This window comes from Oncorhynchus masou, chromosome 5 (assembly GCF_036934945.1).
Source record: "Oncorhynchus masou masou isolate Uvic2021 chromosome 5, UVic_Omas_1.1, whole genome shotgun sequence".
NCBI classification, from domain to species: Eukaryota; Metazoa; Chordata; class Actinopteri; order Salmoniformes; family Salmonidae; genus Oncorhynchus; species Oncorhynchus masou.
Window position 1 is genome coordinate 27,182,633 of NC_088216.1, and position 24,949 is coordinate 27,207,581.

Below are 24,949 nucleotides of genomic sequence, written 5' to 3' on the forward strand. Positions count from 1 at the left end.
GGTTATCTGTTTTTTGTGTAAATGTTGCGTGCTAAATGCTACTCAAAATGCTAAGCTAGCTTAGCATACTCTTACACAAATTAGTGAATTGCTATGGTTCAAAAGCATATTTTGAAAATCTGAGATGACAGTGTTGTTAAGAAAAGGCTAAGCTTGAGAGTAGGTGCATTATTTTCATTTTATTTGCGATTTTCAGAAATCGTTAACGTTGCGTTATGCTAATGAGCCTGAGGCTTTAGTCACGATCCCAGATCCGGGATGGGGAGTTTCAAGAAGTTCAGTTTGGAAGACTCCCGAAAATGACGTCATGGCTTTACGCGCTTCTGATTTCAAGGCCTACCTTCAAACTCAGTGCCTCTGTTTGAAATCATGGGAATATGAAAAGAAATCAGCCAAGACCTCAGAAAAACAATGTAGACCTCCACAAAGTCTGGTTCATCCTACAGATTAACATACTTTTGTGCGAAAAGTGCAAATCAACCCCAGAACAACCACAAAGGGCCTTGTGAAGATGCTGGAGGAAAACAGGTACAAAAGTATCGATATCCACATAACCTGAAAGGCCGCTCAGCAAGTAAGAAGCCACAGATCCAAAACCGCAATAGAAAAGCCAAACTACCGTTTGAAACTGCACATGGGGACAAAGATCGTATTTTTTATCCTCTGCTCTGATTAAACAAAAATAGAACAGTTTGGCCGTAAAGACCTTTGTTATGTTTGGAGGAAAAGGGGGGACGCTTGCAAGCCGAAGAACTCCATCCCAACCGTGAAGCACGGGGGTGGCAGCATCATGCTGTGGGGGTGCTTTGCTGCAGGAGGGACTAGTGCACTTCACAAAATAGATGGCAACATGAGGAAAGAATATTATGTGGCTATATTGAAGCAACATCCAGACATCAGTCAGGAAGTTAAAGCTTGATCTTAAATGAGTCTTCCAAATGGACAATGACCCCAAGCATATTTCCAAAGTTGTGGCAAAATGGCTTAAGGAAAACAAAGACAAGGTATTGGAGTGGCCATCACAAAGCCCTGACCTCAATCCTATAGAAAATGTGTGGGCAGAACTGAGAATGCATGTGCAAGCAAGGTGGCTTACAAACCTGACTCAGTTACACCAGCTCTGTCAGGAGGAATGGGCCAAAATTCACCCAACTTATTGTGGGAAGCTTGTGGAAGGCTACCCAAAACATTTGACCCAAGTTAAACAATTTAAAGACAATGCTACCAAATACTAATTGAGTGTATGGAAATAAAAAAATAATGTTAAAGACAACCGAAGAGTTGCAAAAAATGTATATATAGATTTTTTGCTTTTGAACAGCTATTACAGTGACTCCAGTCATTTGGCAGGCTAATTAGAGTAATCCAAAATTCCATGACCGTCACAGTCCTATTCAAGCCTTGCCTAACACACAAATCACAGTTTTGCACACGCAAAGTTAGAGCCCAGGCAGATCCATCCACAGTCATTTACACATAGATAGAATAACTTTAGATTAAGTTAAGCGTAGGAAGTGCAGCAGCATTCATTTCTTTGTCCCTAGTCCCATCCTGTCTTCCTGTGGGTCTCTCCTCCTGCTCTGTAGTCTGTATCCTCTCCATGGCTGGGCTCCAATGGGTCTTGCCAAATGACACACACAAGACAGACACGGGATCGCTCACGCACGCACTCGGCCGGCATATTTTAATAATAGTGCCACACTGGCCATTTGTCCCTGAACATCGCTGACACAGAAACATGACTAGAGCAGCAGCTGAGAGATGAGTCACTGAAACTGTAGAGAGCAGCAGGACACAGCCAACAATCATTACACAAACTTACCATTTTCTGCCTACCACACACACACACACAAAATCAGGCGGCGGACGCACACAAACTCACTCATACCTATGCCCCCCCCCCTGCCAGTTCTGTCATAGAAATCTGTAATAACCCAATCCACTTTCATTTGTTCTGTCAAACCATTCAGCCTGTTCATCACTTTTATGACATGGAGCGAGCAGTCTGAAACCCCTCCCACACAGCCACACACAGTCATACACACACTGCAATGGTGTCACACAGCCCTCACTCACTCTGCTTACTGAGATGATGTGAAGTCTTACTAACAATTGTCACTCGCTGTCAACTCACATGACAATCTCCATCTCACGCCTGCCTACACAGGAGAATACACTGCCACGCACTCTCAATCATTATTAACAGGCAATAAAATCAAGATCATCGACCATCATATGTCTAATGTATTTGCTCAAGGCTATTGACCAGTCCAACAGTACACAGAAAAATCTATGCTCCGTCTCTTCAATGTCGGCCCTGGGGGGCCCAAACACTTCCGGTTTTCTTCATCTCCTTCGAACCAGGGACTTATTCAGACCTGGGACACCAGGTGAGTGCAATTAACTACCAAGTACGAACAACAACAAAAAACAGAAGGACCAGAATTGAACAGCCCTGGTCGATAGGAATGTGATGAAAGAAAATAAAAAAAGAGTGCCTTTGAGAGGACCACTGATGGACAACCTGGATTCTATATAAATCTTTGTGTTTGACTATTATTTGTATTTTTCTATAGCTCTCATATATACAGAGACCAAAACATTAAGAACATCTGTGCATTCCATGACAGACTTACTAAGTGAATCCAGATGAAAGCTATGATCCCTTATTGACGTCACTAGTTAAATCCACTTCAATCAGTGTGGATGAAGGGGAGGAGGCAGGTTAAAGGATTTTTAAGCCTTGACATGGATTGTGTGTGTGTGCCATTCAGAGGGTGAACAAAAGATTTAAGCACCTTAAACGAGGTATGGTAGTAGGTGCCAGGCGCACCGGTTTGAGTGTGTCAAGAACTGCAATGCTGCTGGGCTTTTCACGCTCAACAGTTTCCTGTGTGTACCTAGAAAGGTACAACACCCAAAGGACATCCAGCCAACTTGACAACTGTGGGAAGCATTGGAGTAAACATGGGCCAGAATCCCCGTGGAACGCTTGACACCTTGTAGAGTCCGTGCCCAGACAAATTAAAGCCGTTCCGAGGGCAAAAAGGCGTGCAACTCAATATCAGGAAGGTGATCCAATTGTTTTGTTCACTAAGTTTACATTTCAAAAGGGGATCAATGTACTGTACTAGAACATACAAATCGACACTTGATCTGTACTAAACATTTACGGCCACCACCACCATCTATAGATCTCTAGTCGTCTTTCCTATGATATTTATGAAGGTGATCAGCCGGCAGAGAGCTGATCGATACTGCTCTGAACTGGCTCCTCTCTCTCCCATAGGGATCCCATTGCCTTGACCGGAGCCTCAGCTCATTACCACGTTGTTTATAGAGACGATCTATGGATCGGCCACTGACCAAGGGAAGTAGACATCCATACATCTTCCTGTGTGCCAAATGCCCCCACCCCCCCCACCCCACCCCAATCCAGAAGGGCTGGTAGGAAATCTCCACATGTTATATGCTAGTTTGCCCTAGCTTGAATACTTTGTGATGTCCTGCCTAAAGGGGTAGGCAAATCATTGAGCATTGGGAGAGGGAACACTATCTCTGCATGTGAAGATGTGAATTCCACTTTGTTCTGAAGATATTAACATTCCAAATTTTAACTCCTCTCTGTATTTGGCCAGACAATCATCCACACCATAAACTATGGAACGTGAGTTAGACTGTCAAGATCACGTGAGCTCAGTCACCCAACACCTCATCCCTTTCACGCGCTGTTCTCTCTCTCCCGCTGAGATCTCAACACAGTCCGGGTAATAAAAGAGAATCTAAAACCCAATCAGGAGCAGTGTTTTAGAACACTGATAAATAATGTAGAAGGCGTTCTACTGGACAGCAGGGACTCAGATCTACAGCCAGTGCCAGTGATCGCAGAAAAAAAACTGCTCAAAGATAGAAAGAGAAAGTTACAGGGGAGACAGATGGGGAGTTAGAGAAAGGGTGAGAGAGCAGAAGAGTAATTCAGGCATACAGAGAAGTCATACCGGCTCTGTTCAGCCAGTCTTCTCTGCCACAGGGCTGTTATAAAGGTAATGGCATTCTGACAATGTTGCTGCTTTTAAAAACAGGAGCTTTCATCTCAGCCAGTGGAGAGGAGAGGGGAGAATCTCCTCTATGACATGTGGCACAAATCAATAATTCTAACCAACTGTCTCGTGAGAAAAAGAAAAGGGGGAAGAGGAATGCATGATATGAAAGAGGGAGAAAGTGCCATGGGAAAAAAGGAACATGAGAGACAGGAAGGGTAGGAATAAGGCAAACGGGGACAGAAAGAACAGAGCAAAGAGTGGCATCAACACAGATGAGACGGTCATGAAACTGAATGCGGTGCTAGTTCTCAGTTGAATCCACATCCACAGTATAACGGAACTGGTAACTCCTTTAAGTCAAAAGACTGGTGAGCAAACCACATGTGAGCAATTGTAATCTGTGCACTGACTAATCTGTCATATTTTACCCTTCAAAGCCAAGAATTAAGCAACGCCTGGCAGTTGTTATGCAAGCTGTCACATTTTGATGGCAATACAACGTTGATACAAACATGTAGGCTACATCATTATCGATTGCATAGGAGTCGTGCAGCGCCAGCACAAATCGAGCTACAGCAGCAACCGCCTACTATGCACATAGCTGTGGGAGTGTGGGGAGTTGCACTTCTCCCTTCTCTGCCATTAACGGTGGTTGGTTTGTGTATAGCAGTGAAGAAATAATAAAATATTAACGAGGGCCCATTAGGAAGCGGGGAGCGGGTTAGCTAGGTGAGGATGAGCTCTAGAGGAGACTAGTACAGCAATGCACCAACTGAACCCAATCAGAGGCAGAGCAGAGGCCCAACACCGGGTTAGTGTGTAGGCGAGATAGAGGAGAACTTTGAAGATGATTAGACGAGATGGGATGAAAGTGTCAATCCCAGTTCATCACAGATGGTCGTCTTTGTGTGTCACGTGCGAGTGGGCTTGTGAGCATGTGTATATTTGTCTGTACGTATGCGTCACAGGAGGTTGGTGGCACCTTAATTGGGGAGGACGGGCCCGTGGTACTGGCTGGAGCAGAATGGTATTAAATACATCAAAACACATGGTTTGATGCCATTCCGTTCGCTCCGTTCAAGCCATTATTATGAGCTGCCCTCCCCTGAGCAGCCTCCACTGATATGCATGTGTATCGCTGTGCAAAGTATTGAATAGGAAAGGAATAGCATATATAGGTAGGACATGTACAGGTATAGAAACTGCCAATGGTTTTGGCCCAGGCCTCCCAGCGTCTGAGTGTCTATTTTGGGCCTGTGTAGCAGTCAGTCAGCGTGGGCTGGCGGGGTGATAGATCATGATGAGATTAGCCCCTTGTCCCTCTGCAGTGCCGCCGTGCCAGGAGTTTGGTGTCACTTTCACTCAGACTCTTTATCAATAATGAGCAACTGGCAGCATGCTTCGCTAGTACTAGGTCAGGCTATGCTAGGCTGCTCTTGGATATGACATGATAGCCAAGGGGGCCAAATAGGCCTAAAGTGCACCAGTACAGCCATTACAAAGTATTGTAGTTTAACATGTTGGGCTAAATTAGCAATGTAACGCTACGCTAGGCTAATGTAATACCCAAGCAAGGGTTTAACACACAGCCATGAATGTATAGCTAAATAGATAGATACACTGGTGGGACATATGTGGCTAAATCTGGACAGTGCACTAGCTACATTCCAAGGGAACTGGAGACAAAAAAAATAGGCCACATGAATAATTTACAGACCAGAGGGACAAATGTGGGATAATGTGCCATAGCTGGGCACGCAACGGACTCCAAGCCAGGAAATTGTGTATAGTCCATAACACAGTAGTCCATCAAACCATGCTCTTGCTCAACTGTAACACTCCCTGAGAGAGTGACAGAGTAAAGACTGGGCTCTGGGCAGCAGCCAGGTCAGTATTTTGCCTTCTCTCAGTGTTCTGTGACAGTGGCCAGGAGGGTCAATGAGCAAACAGAGAGAGAGACATGACAGGTTAGGCTGGCACTGGAGAAAGTCCCTCCAAACATGGGCAGTACAGGCCCTGGGCTTGGAAGTAACTGATTAAGTACCAACGAGGTGGCCATTCTAGTTCTCAGAACACAGGAAGGAAGACAGTTGATTTTGTACAACAGGGTTGTGGTTCAGGTTATCATTGAAAGTCGAAAGTGAAGACTATTACATGTACAGTTGAAGACCATGGTGCTTGCCTACGGAGCTGTGAGGGGAACGGCACCGCAGTACCTCCAGGCTCTGATCAGGCCCTACACCCAAACAAGGGCACTGCGTTCATCCACCTCTGGCCTGCTCGCCTCCCTACCACTGAGGAAGTACAGTTCCCGCTCAGCCCAGTCAAAACTGTTCGCTGCTCTGGCCCCCCAATGGTGGAACAAACTCCCTCACGACGCCAGGACAGCGGAGTCAATCACCACCTTCCGGAGACTCCTGAAACCCCACCTCTTTAAGGAATACCTAGGATAGGATAAAGTAATCCTTCTCACCCCCCCCCTTAAATGATTTAGATGCACTATTGTAAAGTGGCTGTTCCACTGGATGTCATAAGGTGAATTCACCAATTTGTAAGTCGCTCTGGATAAGAGCGTCTGCCAAATGACTTAAATGTAAATGTAAATGTAAAAGTCGGAGGTTTACACACACACACCTTAGCCAAATACATTTAAACTCAGTTTCACAATTCCTGACATTTAATCCTATTAAAAAATAGCTGTCTTAGGTCAGTTAGGATCACCACTTTATTTTAAGAATGTGAAATGTCAGAATAATAGTAGAGAGAATATTTTATTTCAGCTTTTATTTCTTTCCAAAAAATATGTAACAGTAGTCTAACAAACTTTTTATTTACATACACTCAATTAGTACTTTGTAGCATTGCCTTTAAATTGTTGAACTTGGGTCAAATGGTTTGGGTAGCCTTCCACAAGCTTCCCACAATAAGTTGGGTGAATTTTGGCCCATTCCTTCTGACAGAGCTGGTGGAACTGAGGCATTTTGCTTGGGGTCATTGTCCATTTGGAAGACCTATTTGAGATCAAGTTTTAACTTCCTGACTGATGTCTTGAGATGTGGATATATTGAAGCAACAATTCTCCATCCTCATGATGCCATCTATTTTGTGAAGTGCACCAGTCCCTGCTGCAACAAAGCACCCCCACAACATGATGCTGCCACCCCCGTGCTTCACAGTTGGGATGGTGTTCTTCAGCTTGCAAGCCTCCCCCTTTTTCCTCCAAACATAAATGGTCATTATGGCCAAACAGTTTTACTTTTGTTTCATCAGACCAGAGAACATTTTTCCAAAAAGTACGATCTTTGTCCAAATGTGTAGTTGCAAACCGTAGTCCGGCTTTTTTATGGCGGTTTTGGAGCAGTGGCTTCTTCCTTGCTGAGTGGCCTTTCAGGTTATGTCAATATAGGACTCGTTTTACTGTGGATATAGATACTTTTGTACCCGTTTCCTCCAGCATCTTCACATGGTCCTTTGCTGCTGTTCTGGGATTGATTTGCACTTTTCGCACAAAAGTACGTTCATCTGTAGGAGATAGAACACGTCTCATTCCTGAGCGGTATGACGGCTGCGTGGTCCCATGGTGTTTATACTTGTGTACTGTTTGTACAGATAAACGTGGTATCCTCAGGCGTTTAGAAATTGCTCCAAAGATGAACCAGACTTGTGGAGGTCTACAATGTTTTTTCTGAGGTCTTGGCTGATTTCTTTTGATTTTCCCATGATGTCAAGCAAAGAGGTACTGAAGTTTGAAGGTAGGCCTTCAAACACATCCACAGGTACACCTCCAATTGACTGAAATCATGTCAATTAGCCTATCAGAAGCTTCTAAAACCATGACATCATTTTCTGGAGTTTCCCAAGCTGTTTCAAAGGCACAATCAACTTAGTGTATCTAAACTTCTGGCCCACTGGAATTGTGATACAGTGAAATAATGTCTGTAAACAATTGTTGGAAAAATTACTTGTGTCATGCACAAAGTAGATGTCCTAACAGACTTGCCAAAACTATAGTTTATTGACAAGAAATTTGTGGAGTGATTGAAAAACGAGTTAATGACTCCAACCAAAGTGTGTGTAAACATCCGACTTCAACTATAAATGATACTGTATCTTGTATATTTAGATGCATCTGAAACACAAGGTTATTTTAGGTCCAATTTCATTTTCATGAACAAACAGTGGTTTTGACATGAACCCAAAGTCAGAGCGTGACGGGTAAGAGGGTAAGTTCAGCTCAGTGCTGGTATTATTAGTTACAGCATACAGAGAGGTCTGTGGCCAGAAGTGGTCTCTGGTCTGTGGCCTAGCAGTAGGCATAAGTCCTGAGGCTGAAAGAGACTGAATGCTTTCACACTCCCCCGCTCCTTCTCTCTCCCACCATCTGGTTCTGACCTCTGGCTCACTCAGCCCACACTCAGCTGGTCTGTTTTACTCTCTCCTTCTTCACGCTCTCCCTTCTTCTTACTGTCCTTCCCACGCTCAAATCTCCTTTCCATTCCATACTTCTCACATACTCATGCTCTCTGTGCTCCCCCCTGTGCCAGTGGGTGTTTAGGAGATACAGGTGAGGGTAGCCCCAGCCATCTGCTCCAGCTCTGAGCTCTTAGCCACAGACAGGTTACAGACATGAGGAGAGGCCCTTGCTCACTGCTGGGGAAGGATAGCGTTAGCCGCCAGTACACACGCTCGCTCTCACATACACAAACTTTGTGAACTCACACGCACACTGTACACAGAATGCCAGTACACTCCATACACACACAATATCCTAACTATACTAAGTTTGCTGTAAGTGTCTAACATATCAACACTAAGGGCACCAAGTTAGCTATGGGCTTACACAGCCAATACAACTTGACTTCAGTGACACCAAACACACAACTCCACTTCAGAGAGAACAGATCCAACTACTCAGAGAGCCCATATCGACACTGAGAACAGGGACGCACAGGTGGGGGGTGGGGGGTGTGGATAGTGGGACGGTGTGTGTGTGTGTGTGAGAGAGAGAGATGGTATGGGTTGGTGTGTAAGTGCGTTGGCTTATGTGCACGCGTGGGACATAGCTTTAAGCCGTATAGGAGCCAGTCTAGAGACTAGCGAGACAGGGATCCACAACACAGTACGTACAGGTACAGACTGGTGTTTGTGGGTGGAAGGTCTCTGAGGTGGGAGAGGAGGGAGAACATGGGGGCCATGTGAACTCACTCACCCGGGGCTGCCAGTTCTCGTACTGCTTCTGCAGGTTGGCTCCGATGGTCTCCAGGGCTTTCTGTGGACTCATGGACAGAGGGTCTGGAGGAGAGGAAACACAGACACCTCATTATCATAGACAGACAACACTAGACATAAGTACAACCAGCACAGCATAGGATGAAATGTTCTGTCCACAAAACATTAGTGAAATGCAGAAAAATGACCACATTGCTCATAATACTTGATCTGATATTTAGCGAGAAACATTGCTTTTCAAATCAAAGTTTGTCACGTGCGCCGAATACAACAGGTGTATACCTTAGTGAAATGCTTACATATAGGTTGTAACCAATGGTGCCAAAAAAAGGTATGTGTGAGTGTGTGTAGGTAAGTAAAGAAATAAAACAGTAGAAAGACATTTGAAAAAAAGAGTAGCAAGGCTATATACAGACACCTGTTCGTCAGGCTTATTGAGGTAGTATGTACATGTAGGAATTAAAGTGACTGTGCATATATGATGAACAGAGAGTAGCAGAAGCGTAAAAAGAAGGGTTGGTGGGTGGGACACAATGCAGATAGCCCGGTTAGCCAATGTGCGGGAGCACTGGTTGGTCGGGCCAATTTAGGTAGTATGTACATGAATGTATAGCTTAAGTGACTAAGCATAGGATAAATAGAGTAGCAGCAGCATAAAAGAGGGGTTGGGGGCACACAATGCAAATAATCCGGGTAACCATTGGTTAGTCTTCTGGCTTGGGGGTAAAAACTGTTGAGAAGCCTTTTTGTCCTAGACTTGGCACTCCGGTACCGCTTGCCATGCGGTAGTAGAGAGAACAGTCTATGACCGGGGTGGTTGGGGTCTTTTAGGGTCTTCCTCTGAAACCGACTGGTGTAGAGGCAGTGGATGGCAGGCAGATTTGCCCCAGTGATGTACTGGGCCGTACGCACTACCCTCTAAAGTGCCTTGCGGTCAGAGGCCGAGCAATTGCCGTACCAGGCAGTGATGCAACCGGTCAGGATGCTCTCAATGTTGCAGCTGTATAATTCTCCTTTTGAGGATCTCAGGACTCATGCAAATATTTTTAGTTTCCTGGGGGGGAATAGACTTTGTCGTGCCCTCCTCACAACTGTCTTGGTGTGTTTGGACCCATCTAGTTTGTTGTTGATGTGGACAACCAAGGAATTTGAAGCTCTCAACCTGCTCCACAACAGCCCCGTCGATGAGAATGGGGACGTGCTCGGTGCTTTTACACTGTTCATGAGATGGGAAGGTAAAAGTCAAGTAGATCCAAAGTAACAGATCAGATAGTTTCCAATAGTGCCATCACAATGAAGCAGAGATTCAGATGAGACAGTTAACCCAATAGAGAACCAGTATCACAATCCCTTGCCACTTGTTTAGTAGGCCGTTTCTCTTATCAAATTAAACTACATAACACAGAGAAATCTCCCCAGCGCTTTGGATTGAAATATTGACAAGAAGAAATCAAATTGTATCAAGCACAGCGCGCATTATAGATTATGAGATATCAAATTCTGCCCACAATGCAGACAATAACATTATTGATTTAGAAATTACCGGATGTATTGACAATATGCATATTCAGGGACAGACCATTTTTTGTGAGAAAAGTATATTTATTGATAGATATATTTCCAGTAGCCAGCAAGTTAATGAAATAATAAATGTATATTGTGCAGTGTAATGAAACTGCAGTGAGCAAACCTTAGACAACCCTAAAGTGGGATGACACATTCATTTCTCTGCAAATGGGATCTGTAAAACGAAGGAAGGAAGAAGAGGGTGGGCTGAGGAGGGTCAGAGAAGGATAGCTAATGATTGTGCATTTAGGGTTATTCTACACAGTTATCTTTAAATAAACCGTGATCTGATGATTGACATGTTGCATTGTCCCCAGTAAAAGTCTACAATGAAACAGGAGCAGCCTGTCAGACGTGTCTGCTTTTTTGAATGTGTTAAATGGTTCCTTTCATAAAACGCTACCATGGAACGGTCTTGAGTTATTCCAGAGTTTCATGTGGTTTCAGTTTGTCAAACCATATATGGAGGTGTATTGTTTAATTATTACTGTCATTTTGTCTGTCTGGTTTCTTCTCAGTCTTATATGCTGTTATGAGATTACTTACAAAACTTGGATGTAGAGCTGGGCAATACGGTCATAATATTATATCACTATGTTTCTAAGACAGGATAACTGTATTTAATGTTTTGGAATAACAAAAGCTCTAAATATGCTTCAGGAGGAGTGCATGATCCTAGTGTGGCAACAAATACATTCTAAGTGGTTTTAAAATGGAGCTCTCGCTTATCTGATTTTTTTGTTGTTGCATTTTCATACATTTCTGAATTCCCTTCACTAACTTGTTATAATTTCCACAATGTTAAACATTTGTTTTGACTTTGTATGGTTCTGTTTTGTGAAAAGGTCACTTTTCCTTTATCAGAATAATTATCATTATTCTCTAACCAGGTTTCCATACAACCTTTGAGAGTTAAGTACATGTCGGATAAAAAAAAGACTCACGACAGGCCTGATGGAAACAGCAAATGTCGGTAAACTTTCCAAATGTCGACAAAACATAAAAATAGACAAGGTAGGATCTTTTCGTATCTGTAAAATTATGTGAGAAATGGTGGTGGAAACACTTTTTTGTGCAAATATTGATATAATAACCATCATATTTTCTTGACTGCTACCGCAAGAACTGGTACCAAACCCAACTGCAGTCCCGCAATGTTATTTTAGGCATATGTGACACAGATCACTTGCCAGCCATGATCCCCGCAAGGTAATATCAAAACGCACAAAAATTACTTAGGAAATAGGTGAGATTTCCAGAGATTCTCACATGGCCCTTATATTGTATTACTTGGCTGTATCAGCCAATGTGCTAGATGTTGTTTGAAGAGAGCAGAGTTGGAGAAGCACTTTCTCTTGAGCTATTTCTACAGCCTACATTTTAGAAGTGGGAAAATTTTATTATCCACCAGCATTGTTGCAAACCCTATTACTAGCCTGTTCAACCTATTTCGTATCATCCGAGATTCCTAAAGATTGGAAAGCTGCCGCGGTCATCCCCCTCTTCAAAGGGGGAGACACTCTAGACCAAAACTGTTACAGACCTATATCCATCCTGCCCTGCCTTTCTAAAGTCTTCAAAAGCCAAGTTAACAAACAGGTCACCAACCATTTAGAATCCCACTGTACCTTCTCCGCTGTGCAATCCATTTTCCGAGCTGGTCACGGGTGCAAATCAGGCACGCTCAAGATAATAAACGATATCATAACCGCCATCGAAAAAAGACATTACTGTGCAGCCGTCTTCATCGACCTGGCCAAGGCTTTCGACTGTCAATCACCGTATTCTTATCGGCAGACTCAATAGCCTTGGTTTTTCTAATGACTGCTTCGCCTGGTTCGCCAACTCAATTCTCGGGCCGACTCTTTCCTCTGTATATATCAATGATGTCGCTCTTGCTGCGGGTGATTCCTTGATTCAACTCTCCACAGCAGACACCATTCTGTATACAGCTGTCCCTTCTTAGGACACTTAAAAACCTCCAGACAAGCTTCAATGCCATACAACACTCCTTCCATGGCCTCCAACTGCTCTTAAAACGCTAGTAAAACTAAATGCATGCTCTTCAACCGATCGTTGCCCACGCCCGCCCGACAAGCATCACTACTCTGGACGGTTCTGACTTAGGTATTTGTAGTTGTCCACATATTCTAGGTGTCTGGCTAGATTGTAAACTCTACTTCCAGACTCATTAAGCATCTCCAATCCAAAATAAAATTGGCTTCCTATTTCGCAACAAAGCCTCCTTCACTCAACCTGCCAAACAATACCCTCGTAAAACCGATCCTCGACTTCAGCGGTCATTTACAAAATAGCCTCCAACACTACTCAGCAAACTGGATGCAGTCTATCACATTGCCATCCGTTTTGTCACCACAACCCCATATACCATCCACCACAGAAACCTGTATGCTCTCGTCGGCTGGCACTCGCTACATATTCATTGCCAAACCCACTGGCTCCAGGTCATCTACAAGTCTCTGCTAGGTAAAGCCCCACCTTATCTCAGCTCACTGGTCACCATAACACCCACCCTTAGCACACGATCCAGCAGGTATATCTCACTGGTCATCCCCAAAGCCAACACCTGCTTTGCCCGCCTTTCCTTCCAGTTCTCTGCTGCCAATGACTGGAAAGAATTGCAAATTATTATTATTTTTTTTTTTTAAATGACAAAAAAGAATTTAAAAAAATAATCGCTGAAGCTTGAGTCTCCCTCACTAACTTCAAGCATCAGCTATCTGAGCAACTAACCGGTCGCTGCAGCCTAACACAGCCCATCTGTAAATAGCCCACTCACCTACCTACCTCATCCCCATATTGTTTTTAGTAACTTTTTTGCACACCAGTATTTCTACCAGCACACTCATCTGCACATCTATCACTTCAGTGTTAATTTGCTAAATTGTAATTACCTCGCGACTATGGTCTATTTATTGCCTTACCTCCTTACTTCATTTGCACACACACTATATAGATTTTCTATTGTGTTGACTGTACTTGTTTGTCCTGTGTGTAACTGTAGTTTTTTGTTGCACTGCTTTGCTTTATCAGGTCACAGCTGTAAATGAGAACTTGTTCAACTGGCCTACCTGGTTAAACAAAAGTGGAGAAAAAAATATATTTTTAATTAAAATATTTAAAAAAAAAAAAAAAAAAAAGAAATATGGATGATCAATATTCCAGACAATGTAGTAAACTATAGCCTAATCATATGCCTATTTAGGAAGTACATTTCCTTGGAAAGACACCTGCCCCGTGCTCGTCATCCAATGCATGGGCTATAGCATACTATTTAAATGAGACCACACGGGCACCTGATCTCACAGGTATGGCTACAGAACTGGAAGCAGCAGGAATGATGACAGCGACACCTGCACGTTTTGCATGGCCCTATAGGATGTAGCCTACCTTCAAGGACGATTTGCAGGCAGAGACAAATAAAACGGGTAATCAATACTGGCTCAGCATAGTTTGAAGATTAAATGTGTTGATTGCACTTCGACTCACGTTGGTTGAGAGCCCTCCACTTTCCATTATCAATATGTATTTAGATACTGTAGTAAACAAGTCTAATCATATTTAAGTTCATTTCATATTCAATTTAACCGCCACGTGATTCTCCGCGCATGTAGGCAGCCTACTCTATATCAATGAGACCACACATACTACGCACCGTTGAACTCACACCCAACTAGGCGAGGTAGGCTACTGAGGTTGAAGCAGAAAATTCTGTGTGTGTGAATAATGCGAAAAAGATGTGCTGTTAATACAATAGGTAGACTATTGCATACAAAGCAGAAAGAGGCAGTTTCCAAATAATCTGTGGGACAAAAAAAATATTTGCATCCTAGTCGTCAGTCTGACCACCCACAGCATGAAAAATGCCAACAGCGCTGCAATGATCTCTGTCGGGACCCGCAGGAATGCAGCCTGGTGCAGTCAGTACACAACACTATGCTCGACATGTCTTAGCAGGATCAGATGGTGACATGGGCCCCAGCAGGGTCAGACAGCCAGGGAAGACCAGTCTATGGAACTCAGGTGAATTTTGCAGTATATTAGCAATATCAGTGAATGATACAAAGTTCCATATTGAACTGATGGTAGACATGTACACCAAGGTAATTCTTTGTCATCCCTCATTTTTAGGAGGATCAGATGGTGACAGGGATCTCAGCAGGCAGCCAGGGAAGACCAGTCTGACACAGGTGAGGAACAATTCTGCAGATACAACCCTTTATTCTCTCTATGCAGCAAACACTGGACAAGCCAGATGCTATTTTAAGGCAGTCTGACGAACATCCAAAGTTGATTTCCAAACTGTATCAAGGGTTGGAGGAATTTTCCAATGACAAAACATGTAAAACAAAAAGGTGAGGAAGACCTGATAGAAGCTATTGATGATATGAACATGACTGGGCATTCCTCATCTCAGACATAAATTACTGCAGTTTAAGAACATACTATATGCCACTGAAACTGAATTACATGCACTTAGAAATGTAATTCCACTGCTGGATGTGTAAAACACAAAAGGGGACATATTTGCATGTTGCAGCACATTGGGAAAGTATTCAGGCCACTTGAATTTTTCCACAGTTACTTTACAGTCTTATTCTAAAATGGATAACGTTTCTCTCCCCCTAACCAATCTATACACACTACCTTATAATGACAAAGAAAAAAAACAGGTTTGTAGACATTTATGTAGATGTATATTTAAAAAATAATCTCATTTGCATATGTATTCAGACCCTTTACTCAGTACTTTGAAGAAGCACATTTGGCAGCAAGTACAGACGGAAGCCACTCTTCAATAAAAGGCACACGACAGCCCGCTTGGAGTTTTCCAAGAGGACCTAAAGGACTCAGACCATGAGAAACGAGATTCTCTGATCTGATGAAACCAAGAGTGAACTCTTTGGCCTGAATGCCAAGCATAATGTCTGGCACCATCCCTACGGTGAAGCACAGTGGTGGCAGCATCATACTGTGGGGATGTTTTTCAGTGGGACCTGGAGACAAGCATTTCGCTACACTCACATTAACATCGCATTAACATCTGCTAACCATGTGTATGTGACAAATAAAATTTGATTTGAGACTAGTCAGGATCGAGGGAAAGATGAACGGAGCCAAGTACAGAGAAATTATTGATGAAAACCTGCTCCAGAGTGCTCAGGACCTCAGACTGGGACGAAGGTTCACCTTACAACAGGACAACGACCCTAAGCACACAGCAAAGACAACGCAGGAGTGGCTTCGGGACAAGTCACTGAATGTCCTAGAGTGGCTAAGCCAGAGCCCGGACTTGAACCCGATCGAACCTCTGGAGAGACCTTAAAATAGCTGTGCAGCGACGCTCCTGGTCCAACCTTGACAGAGCTTGAGAGAATCTGCAGAGAAGAATGGGAGAAACTCCCCAAATACAGGTGTGTCAAGCTTGTAGCATCATACCCAAGAAGACTCAAGGCTTTGTGGCCACTCCACCATAAAGGCCTGATTTGTGGATTGCTGCAGAGATGGTTGTACTTCTGGAAGGTTCTCCCATCTCCACAGAGGAACTTTGGACCCCTGTCAGGTTTCTTGGTCACCTCCCTGACCAAGGCCCTTCTCCTCCGATTGCTTAGTTTGGCTGGATGGCCAGCTCTAGGAAGAGTCATGGTGGTTCCAAATGTCATCCCTTTGAGAATGATGGAAGCCACTGTGTTCTTGGGGACCTTCAATGCTGCAGAAATGTTTTGGTACCCTTCCCCAGATCTGTTCAGCGACAAAAATCATGTCTCGGAGCTTGACCGAAAATTCCTTCGACCTTTCCAAATCATGCCCAATCAATTGAATTCACCACAGGTGGACTCCAATAAAGTTGTAGAACCATCCCAAGGCTGATCAATGGAAACAGGATGCACCTGAGCTCAATTTGAAGTCTCACATCAAAGGGTTTGAAACTCCTTTTTTTAAGTACATAACTTATGCAAATGTATAAACTAGCAAACATTTCTAAAAACCTGTTTCGCTTTGTGATTATGAGGTATTGTGTGTAGATTCATGAGGAAAACACCTTATTTAATACATTTTAGAATATGCCTGTAATGTAACAAAATGTGGAACAAGTCAAGGGGTCTGAAAACTTTCTGAATGTACTGTATGGTCTTGTGAAGGTTGGATAAATTCTGAGTGTATGTTCTTTTATCTCAGCATGTCTAAAGACTCTCCCTCCTCCCCGGTTTGTTTGCTTGAAAATGTTGATACTTAAACTTAAGAAACTGTGTAACCAAGCATTTATAGGGGCTAAGAAATGCATTGCCATTAATTGGAAGGTTTGTTATCCTCCGACAATGTCAAGTTAAGTATCACTAGATGTGATTTATTACAAGACTAAGGCTACACTGAATAACTTTTACAAGGTATGGATGCCTTATATGGAATACAGTTCGACTAAAGGAGTCTGTATTGAAAACATGCCCACATCAGGGGAGATACCTTTTTAGGCAATCCCTGGTTGCCGTCCTGTGAGTTGTCACTCGGTCCTTGGCCTAACACACCCGAAACCAACAATGAATGTTTCACTAAGATCCTAAAACTGAGTGGGGTGTGACTGAACAGGGAATAAAAATATAGGTATGACTGAACGGGGAAGAAATTGTGTTGGGAGAGTTGAGTTATTGACTTGACTGGTGGGGGTCGGGGTGCAGGCGGTTCAGGCTGGCTGAAATTTGATTAAGTGGATGTCTTAATAAAAGACATCAAAAGTCTTTATATTTTAGTCACGAGTTGCTCATTTGTTAGACTATTGGTTAAAGGTGAAACAATATTTATTATTGAATTACCTTTGATTTAGTTCAGTCTTATTAATCACTTACCTAGCTTGGTGACTGAGGGCATTTTGGCTTACTTTCTGTTCTAAAGAGACAGCACGTTGGATTGTGTAAAAAAATGTGGGAATTAATCTTTAGATGCCCGGCCCACTTCTAATTATTTTATCAAAGTGAATCAATGTGTCGGTTTGCTGCTTTCATTAAATCATGCATTGCTGATCTTTATATGGCCTAAAACCAATGTGTTCATATGGGCAGAATATTAGGCTATAGCACACTGAACTTTCATCAGTCATGAAATTAGAACATTCCATGAAACAAAATGACCTTGGTGAAAGACCGACATTTGGACGATTCAATTAAAAATGACTCACATGAATATAAAAAAGTAAAACAATGTGATTGTAGAGACAAAGTAACAGCCTATGATTAGGCTCAGAGAAAGACCCAAAAAATTGCCAAGGACTCCAGCCACCCTCATCATAGACTGTTCTCTCTGCTACCGCACAATATATACAGACTAAAGATCTACCCGAGATTCAACTTGAAGGCAAGGACATATTTTTAAACTATTTTGATACTCACCTCATGTCTTGACAATATGAATGAGAAAGTAGTCCATTTTGTTTTGAAATCAGTAGTGATCTCTCCCATTTCCAATAAAAAAAAAATATGCTTGAGAGATTCACAAGGCTATAACAGTGCTGCCCTACCCTGGCCGGCGAGGAACAATAGGCACAAACTTAAGAACTCTATTTGAAGCATTTTATTAACTTAAGATTCTCACCAAGACAGGCAGACAGTCCAGAAAGACAAACAGTACACAAGAGTAATATAGGCTATTTTAAGAGATTTAAGAGAATGAATGCAAATGTATGCTGTAAATGAACAATAACTAGGCCCAATCTATCAACTACCAGATATGAATAAATAGGTTGGATGGATGGCTTTGATTGTCCAGCAATCTAATTGCAAATCATTCATATGCTATTAATACAAATATTATTCTTAAAAAGAACCCTCAGCATTCATTATTCTTGGAAGAGGTCAGAACAGGGAAGTCACCGGAGATTCATTTTTTTTTTCACCTTTATTTAACCAGGTAGGCTAGTTGAGAACACCTTTATTTAACCAGGTAGGCTAGTTGAGAACAAGTTCTCATTTGCAACTGCGACCTGGCCAAGATAAAGCATAGCAGTGTGAACAGATAACAGAGTTACACATTGAGTAAACAATAAACAAGTCAATAACACAGTAGGAAAAAAGGGTCTATATACATTGTGTGCTAAAGGCATGAGGAGGTAGGCAAATAATTACAATTTTGCAGATTAACACTGGAGTGATAAATGATCAGATGGTCATGTACAGGTAGAGATATTGATGTGCAAAAGAGCAGAAAAGTAAATAAATAAAAACAGTATGGAGATGAGGTAGGTATAATTGGGTGGGCTATTTACCGATAAGACTATGTACAGCTGCAGCGATCGGTTAGCTGCTCAGATAGCAGATGTTTGAAGTTGGTGAGGGAAATAAAAGTCTCCAACTTCAGCGATTTCTGCAATTCGTTCCAGTCACAGGCAGCAGAAAACTGGAACGAAAGGCGGCCAAATGAGGTGTTGGCTTTAGGGATGATCAGTGAGATACACCTGCTGGAGCGCGTGCTACGGATGGGTGTTGCCACCGTGATCAGTGAACTGAGATAAGGCGGGGCTTTACCTAGCATGGACTTGTAGATGACCTGGAACCAGTGGGTCTGGCGACGAATATGGGGCGAGGGCCAGCCGACTAGAGCATACAAGTCGCAGTGGTGGGTGGTATAAGGTGCTTTAGGGGCGGCAGGGTAGCCTAGTGGTTAGAGCGTTGGACTAGTAACCGGAAGGTTGTGAGTTCAAACCCCCGAGCCGACAAGGTACAAATCTGTCGTTCTGCCCCTGAACAGGCAGTTAACCCACTGTTCCCAGGCCGTCATTGAAGAATAAGAATGTGTTCTTAACTGACTTGCCTGGTTAAATAAAAAAAAAAGGTAAAAATTAACTTGTAAGTCGCTCTGGATAAGAGCGTCTGCTAAATGACTTAAATGTAATGACTTAAATGTAGTGACAAAACGGATGGCACTGTGATAAACTGCATCCAGTTTGCTGAGTAGAGTGTTGGAAGCTATTTTGTAGATTACATCGCCGAAGTCGAGGATCGGTAGGATAGTCAGTTTTACTAGGGTAAGTTTGGCGGCATGAGTGAAGGAGGCTTTGTTGCGGAATAGAAAGCCGATTGTGGATTTGATTTTCGAATGGAGATGTTTGATATGAGTCTGGAAGGAGAGTTACCGGTCAAGCCAGACACCTAGGTACTTATAGATGTCCACATATTCAAGGTCGGAACCATCCAGGGTGGTGATACGAGTCAGGCGTGCAGGTGCAGGCAGCGAACGGTTGAAAAGCATACATTTGGTTTTACTAGAGTTTAAGAGCAGTTGGAGGCCACCGAAGGAGTGTTGTATGGCATTGAAGCTTGTTTGGAGGTTAGATAGCACAGTGTCCAAGGACGGCCGGAAGTATATAGAATGGTGTCGGCTGTGTAGAGGTGGATCAGGGAATCGCCTGCAGCAAGAGCAACATCATTGATATAAACAGAGAAAAGAGTCGGCCCGAGAATTGAACCCTGTGGCACCCCCATAGAGACTGCCAGAGGACCGGACAGCATGCCCTCCGATTTGACACACTGCACTCTGTCGGCAAAGTAGTTGGTGAACCAGGCAAGGCAGTCAGAGAAACCAAGGCTACTGAGTCTGCCGATAAGAATATGGTGATTGACAGAATCGAAAGCCTTGGCAAGTTTGATGAAGACGGCTGCACAGTACTGTCTTTTATCGATGGCCGTTATGATATCGTTTAGTACCTTGAGCGTGGCTGAGGTGCACCCGTGACCGGCTCGGAAACCCGATTGCACAGCGGTTGCACAGCGGAGAAGGGGCTCAACCAGGGGCTCAGCCCTGAAAACCAGGGACTAACGGGGTACCGGCAAATCATTGTATTTTTTGAGTCTGAGAAAACGACCCATGTCTTAATGCAAGAGTGGATGAATACACAGATAGTAAGCCTGCAATAGGAGGAGGAAATTCTAGTCCACCAACTTTCCAGGAGCACTCACTTATCCAAAGTCCTGGTGATGTCCCTGACAAGCAATGGAAACCGAATGTATCCTCTTCGTGCTTCCCAAAAATACCCTGGCGCATGAAGGCTACATCTACAGATGGAAATGACACTGCAAATAAGTCCTTGAAGTGCATCGAATATAATGTTTTCGAAAGCCGAGGTCGCGTTATGCTCACTGACGGGGTTATCTCCAAGTTGTACTGGATACGCAGTTCTTTTAGCGCCCGGAACATCAACTAGATGAGCTCAGGACTTTCAAGGTAACATGGGTTGGGGAGAAGGTTGGATACATTAGAAGAAAGCCAATATTTCCCATAGGTATGTCTTGTTTAAGATAATAATGGCTTTATTATGTGTGTGTGTTTTTTGAGTATGGAATAGGTTATGCAAGTGTGTGTGTGTGTGTGTGTTCTTACCGATCCAGCACTCCAGTCTAGCGCAGGGTGACGTCTTGACCACGTCAGGAGGGTCCACCCCCACGTTGAGACACAACACCAGGGCCACACTCACTGTCTTCATCTGGGGGGGGGGAGACAGGGAAGTCAATACACATGCCTCTGAACACACTTTATTGGGATTGTTTTTCAGATAAACCCATGCACTCATATACAGAGTGAACAGACCCTGTTTATTTACATTATTTGGGTGAAGGATGTTCACATTTCACAGAGGCGCTCAGACTTGACTCCTCATACATGCACTACACAGCTCTGGGGCAGGCATCTGATAACAATGTCAGCCTCTTGATTTTCCTTCAATTTAAATATCAGATATGCATCTTTTCCTTTCAAGATGAATCAACGCGTATCGAGGGGCAACGTCGCCTACGTTTTTTGTTCTCCCACTTTCCTCTGGTAGTGGACTTTTATTCCGGTAAAACATTTTCAACAGCGCATAGATAACCTAGCAAATGACATTGGTTGTCACTCTACTAATAGCATAATATCACACAAGCCATCTTAGCATTTGAATTCTGAAGGTGCAAGATCAGGAACAGGCCGCCTACCTGGCGAAGCTGGACAAGGTGCTCAGTTTGCCTTGGGTTGTTCGGCATGCAAAATGACTCAGTTACAGGCTTAGTTCCACACTGAAGGAGGGGACGCATCAGTTGTCCCAATAGGAGGTATTTTCGGAAGGTAGAAAGAATGTAATGTGAGCCAAAAATTAAAGTGAAATGGCGATTGAGTCGATTTTCTGGCCGATGCATGCTACATTTCTTCAAACAATCTTTAATTATTATCAATTAATTATTGCAATAATGATACCCTCAGCCCAGCAGTCTTGACCGACTGTCAGGCTGAGAGTCTAGCCTTTTACAGACGATGTACAGTTTTTATATAGCTGATACCAAGATTGCTTAGTCAGTCACGTCTAACCTTCCCATAAGCCACCTTGGTTATCTACACAGGATGGTATTTTACTTTGTCTCATCTTCCTGGCATCGGGGAAACTATGAGGCATTGTTCTTAACTCTTCCAGGCTCTCTCCATCTCGAGTCACGCACACCACATCTTGTCTACAGAATACTAGCTTTTAATCACCAACACAAATCAATTGTCAGCTTCAAGCTATCTCTAGTAGGACCCATGTCCTCAACACCCCAACTAGCTGCAGGGTGCTAGAGTGGAGACCATAAAACACTGCATGAGCAGGACAAAAATATCTTACTGTTCGTTAAGTAAATACTTGTTACATAGCCAACAAATAAGGTGAAAATGTAATTTTTCACTCACAGGTCCAACTCGTATAGTTGAATTGTTACCTCCCTATCCAGCACCATATTTTACAGTAGGGATGAGGTATTTCTCCATATGAATTGTTATTTCAAAGGCTAAACCCACCGCTGGTGTGCGTGGCCAAAGACATTTATTTTCGTGTCATATGACCATAGCACCGGTGCCAATCTAAGTGCCAATGCCGTTTAACAAACTCCAGGTGGTGCCATGGTCAGATGAGATGGAAATGGAGCTCTTTGGCCACACACACCATTGGTGGGTTTGCCTTCTATTTGTACATACAAACTCGGGCAGGCGTCCAACACGGCAAAACTTCAGCCCCTTGTTTGTCCTTCAAATATTGGGAAAAAGTGCTCTTGCGATAATTAGTATTTTTCATTACTTGAGGTGTCCTGAGGTAAGATCGTTTTTTTGGACAGCCAGACACACTATTTTGACCTTGCCCTCTGGCATGAATGGATCCATTGGCAGGTCTGTATAGTTGGCATAGCCTGACGTGACTTTGCAATTCTGAATCACTGAGTGCTGCTGACCTGATCTGGAGAGTGAAGCGCCATGTTGTCTATCAACAAGACTGAGGCTGGGTCCAACACTATGCCAAGCACTAGTCTATAGAGAACACACCAAAGAGTTCTGCTTGGAAAGGAGGGAAGAACTTAAACTTCTCTTTGAAGTCTGTAGACTGTCACGACTCCGATACAAGTCACAATTCAGTGTACATGTGACTGTTTAAAAAAATAAATATTTTAAATCATCTATTTTTATTACAGAAAGCACAACTGTATATAAACCTTGCCCAGATATCGCTTAATGATACAGCAGAAAGAAAGACCATATTTACAGGTGATTGATGAGTCTCCCAAGGACTTTCCAAGAAAGGTCTATTGAAATGAATTTAATTGAATGTGTGCCTGGATAACTGAAGTTAATGGAACTCTGTAGCTGACAAACAGAAAGGCCGAAGCTCATTGCAGACAGAAGGGTATTGAATTCAATATGTGCCCGATCTATGGTGGTTAGCAGAGTTCTGTAGCTACTGCTCCTACCAGGCAGTTTACTGTAGTGTAGACTGGTCTGATCGAGAAGAAGCCCAGGGGGACAGGAAACAGGGTAAGGTACACATGTGCACCTGAACACAGATTAATCCATTGGGGCACACATGGACATACACAAACAGAGACAGGGAACGAGAGAACAGAGGGGGCAGTCTGAAACCCTGCACTGATTAGTAGCCTGAAGCCCTGTGTTACTAGCCTTGTGCATCTTCTCTCAACGCCTGAGTAATAGTCAAAATGAGCAAGCTCACGTCAGTGACCACGTTTACATGCACATAGTATCCTGAATAATATCCCAATCCCGATTAAGGTACCATTTCAGGATAAGCCGTTTACATGCAGCTTTGACATTCCACTCACGAGTATCTCTGTATCCATGAATAAAATAAAATAAAACATTCCTAATTTGCCCCGGGACGTCAGTTTATTTAACGGGATGCGGGACAAAAAACAAAAAAAAAGTTGCCCCATTTAGATATTTTTTCTGCTTATAATTTCTGACATTAGGTAGGTTATTTGTTGGTCAACTTGAATAAAATTACATATATGCAGCTTCTCTTCTGTCATTACTTGATGCTCTAGAATACTAAATAAAGCCTTGCTCACCAGAATGTCAGGAAATGATAGAATGAATACATACATCTAGTTGGCATATGTAAAGTTCTATCATTTGTGCTTCTCTCACGGCGAGAAGACCTTTAGGGACCAGGGAGAATTTCCATGCAAACCAGTGAGATTTGTTTTTTTAAATACGTCTAAAAAATGAATAAAAATTTAAAAAGGCAGGTTTAAGGTTCTGAATGAAAGATGAAGACGTATTTCCTGGACGTTTTGGTCATTCAGCAGAGGATCCAGACCGACTGACAGTCAGTGCATTCAACTAAGGTAGATAAACAACAGTCATAGTAAGAAAAAAACATTCCTGTAACCATTACTGAGAATGTTCTTGAAGTGGTCAGTTGGTTGGACTCCTTTCAAATTCACTGCCAATTTAAACATTTTTGAACTTAAAGTGCATGGGACAGATGGGAGCAACAACACATTCTGTTGCAATCCTTGGTTGGCGCCTCTTTCCTTTCCTATATTGAATAGATTTCAAATGTATTTGTGATACATTTCGAATTATTAGGCATTCTATGTGCAGTTGAAATGTGGGTATAGAATTAATTACCCAAAAAATATGTACTTTCAACAAATGTAAAATGACGTCTTTTCAACTTTTCAGCATCAAAAATGTACCCGATTTCCACGTCAGGAAAAGACGTAATTTCATCATCCGGAAATTTCTATAACCAGATTTCAACTGCAGGTACTTTCTCAACGAAGCAAGCACTCGATCAAAATAAT

General features: G+C 43.0%; 1 protein-coding gene across 8 annotated transcripts in view; it reads right to left on the reverse strand.

The window, feature by feature from the left end:
* LOC135538943 (regulatory-associated protein of mTOR-like) overlaps positions 1 to 24,949 on the reverse strand; it is a 172,203-nt gene that overhangs the window by 134,124 nt on the left and 13,130 nt on the right. For all 8 annotated transcript variants that reach the window (XR_010455515.1, XR_010455512.1, XM_064964850.1 and 5 more), the window contains exons 3-4: positions 21,228 to 21,330; positions 9,253 to 9,335 (exon numbers count right to left, since the gene is read on the reverse strand). Coding sequence is in view for 6 of the 8 variants with exons in the window: in XM_064964850.1 (XP_064820922.1) it covers positions 9,253 to 9,335; positions 21,228 to 21,330 (186 nt within the window). In the remaining 2 variants the exon portion in view is untranslated. The remainder of the gene's footprint in view (positions 1 to 9,252; positions 9,336 to 21,227; positions 21,331 to 24,949) is intronic.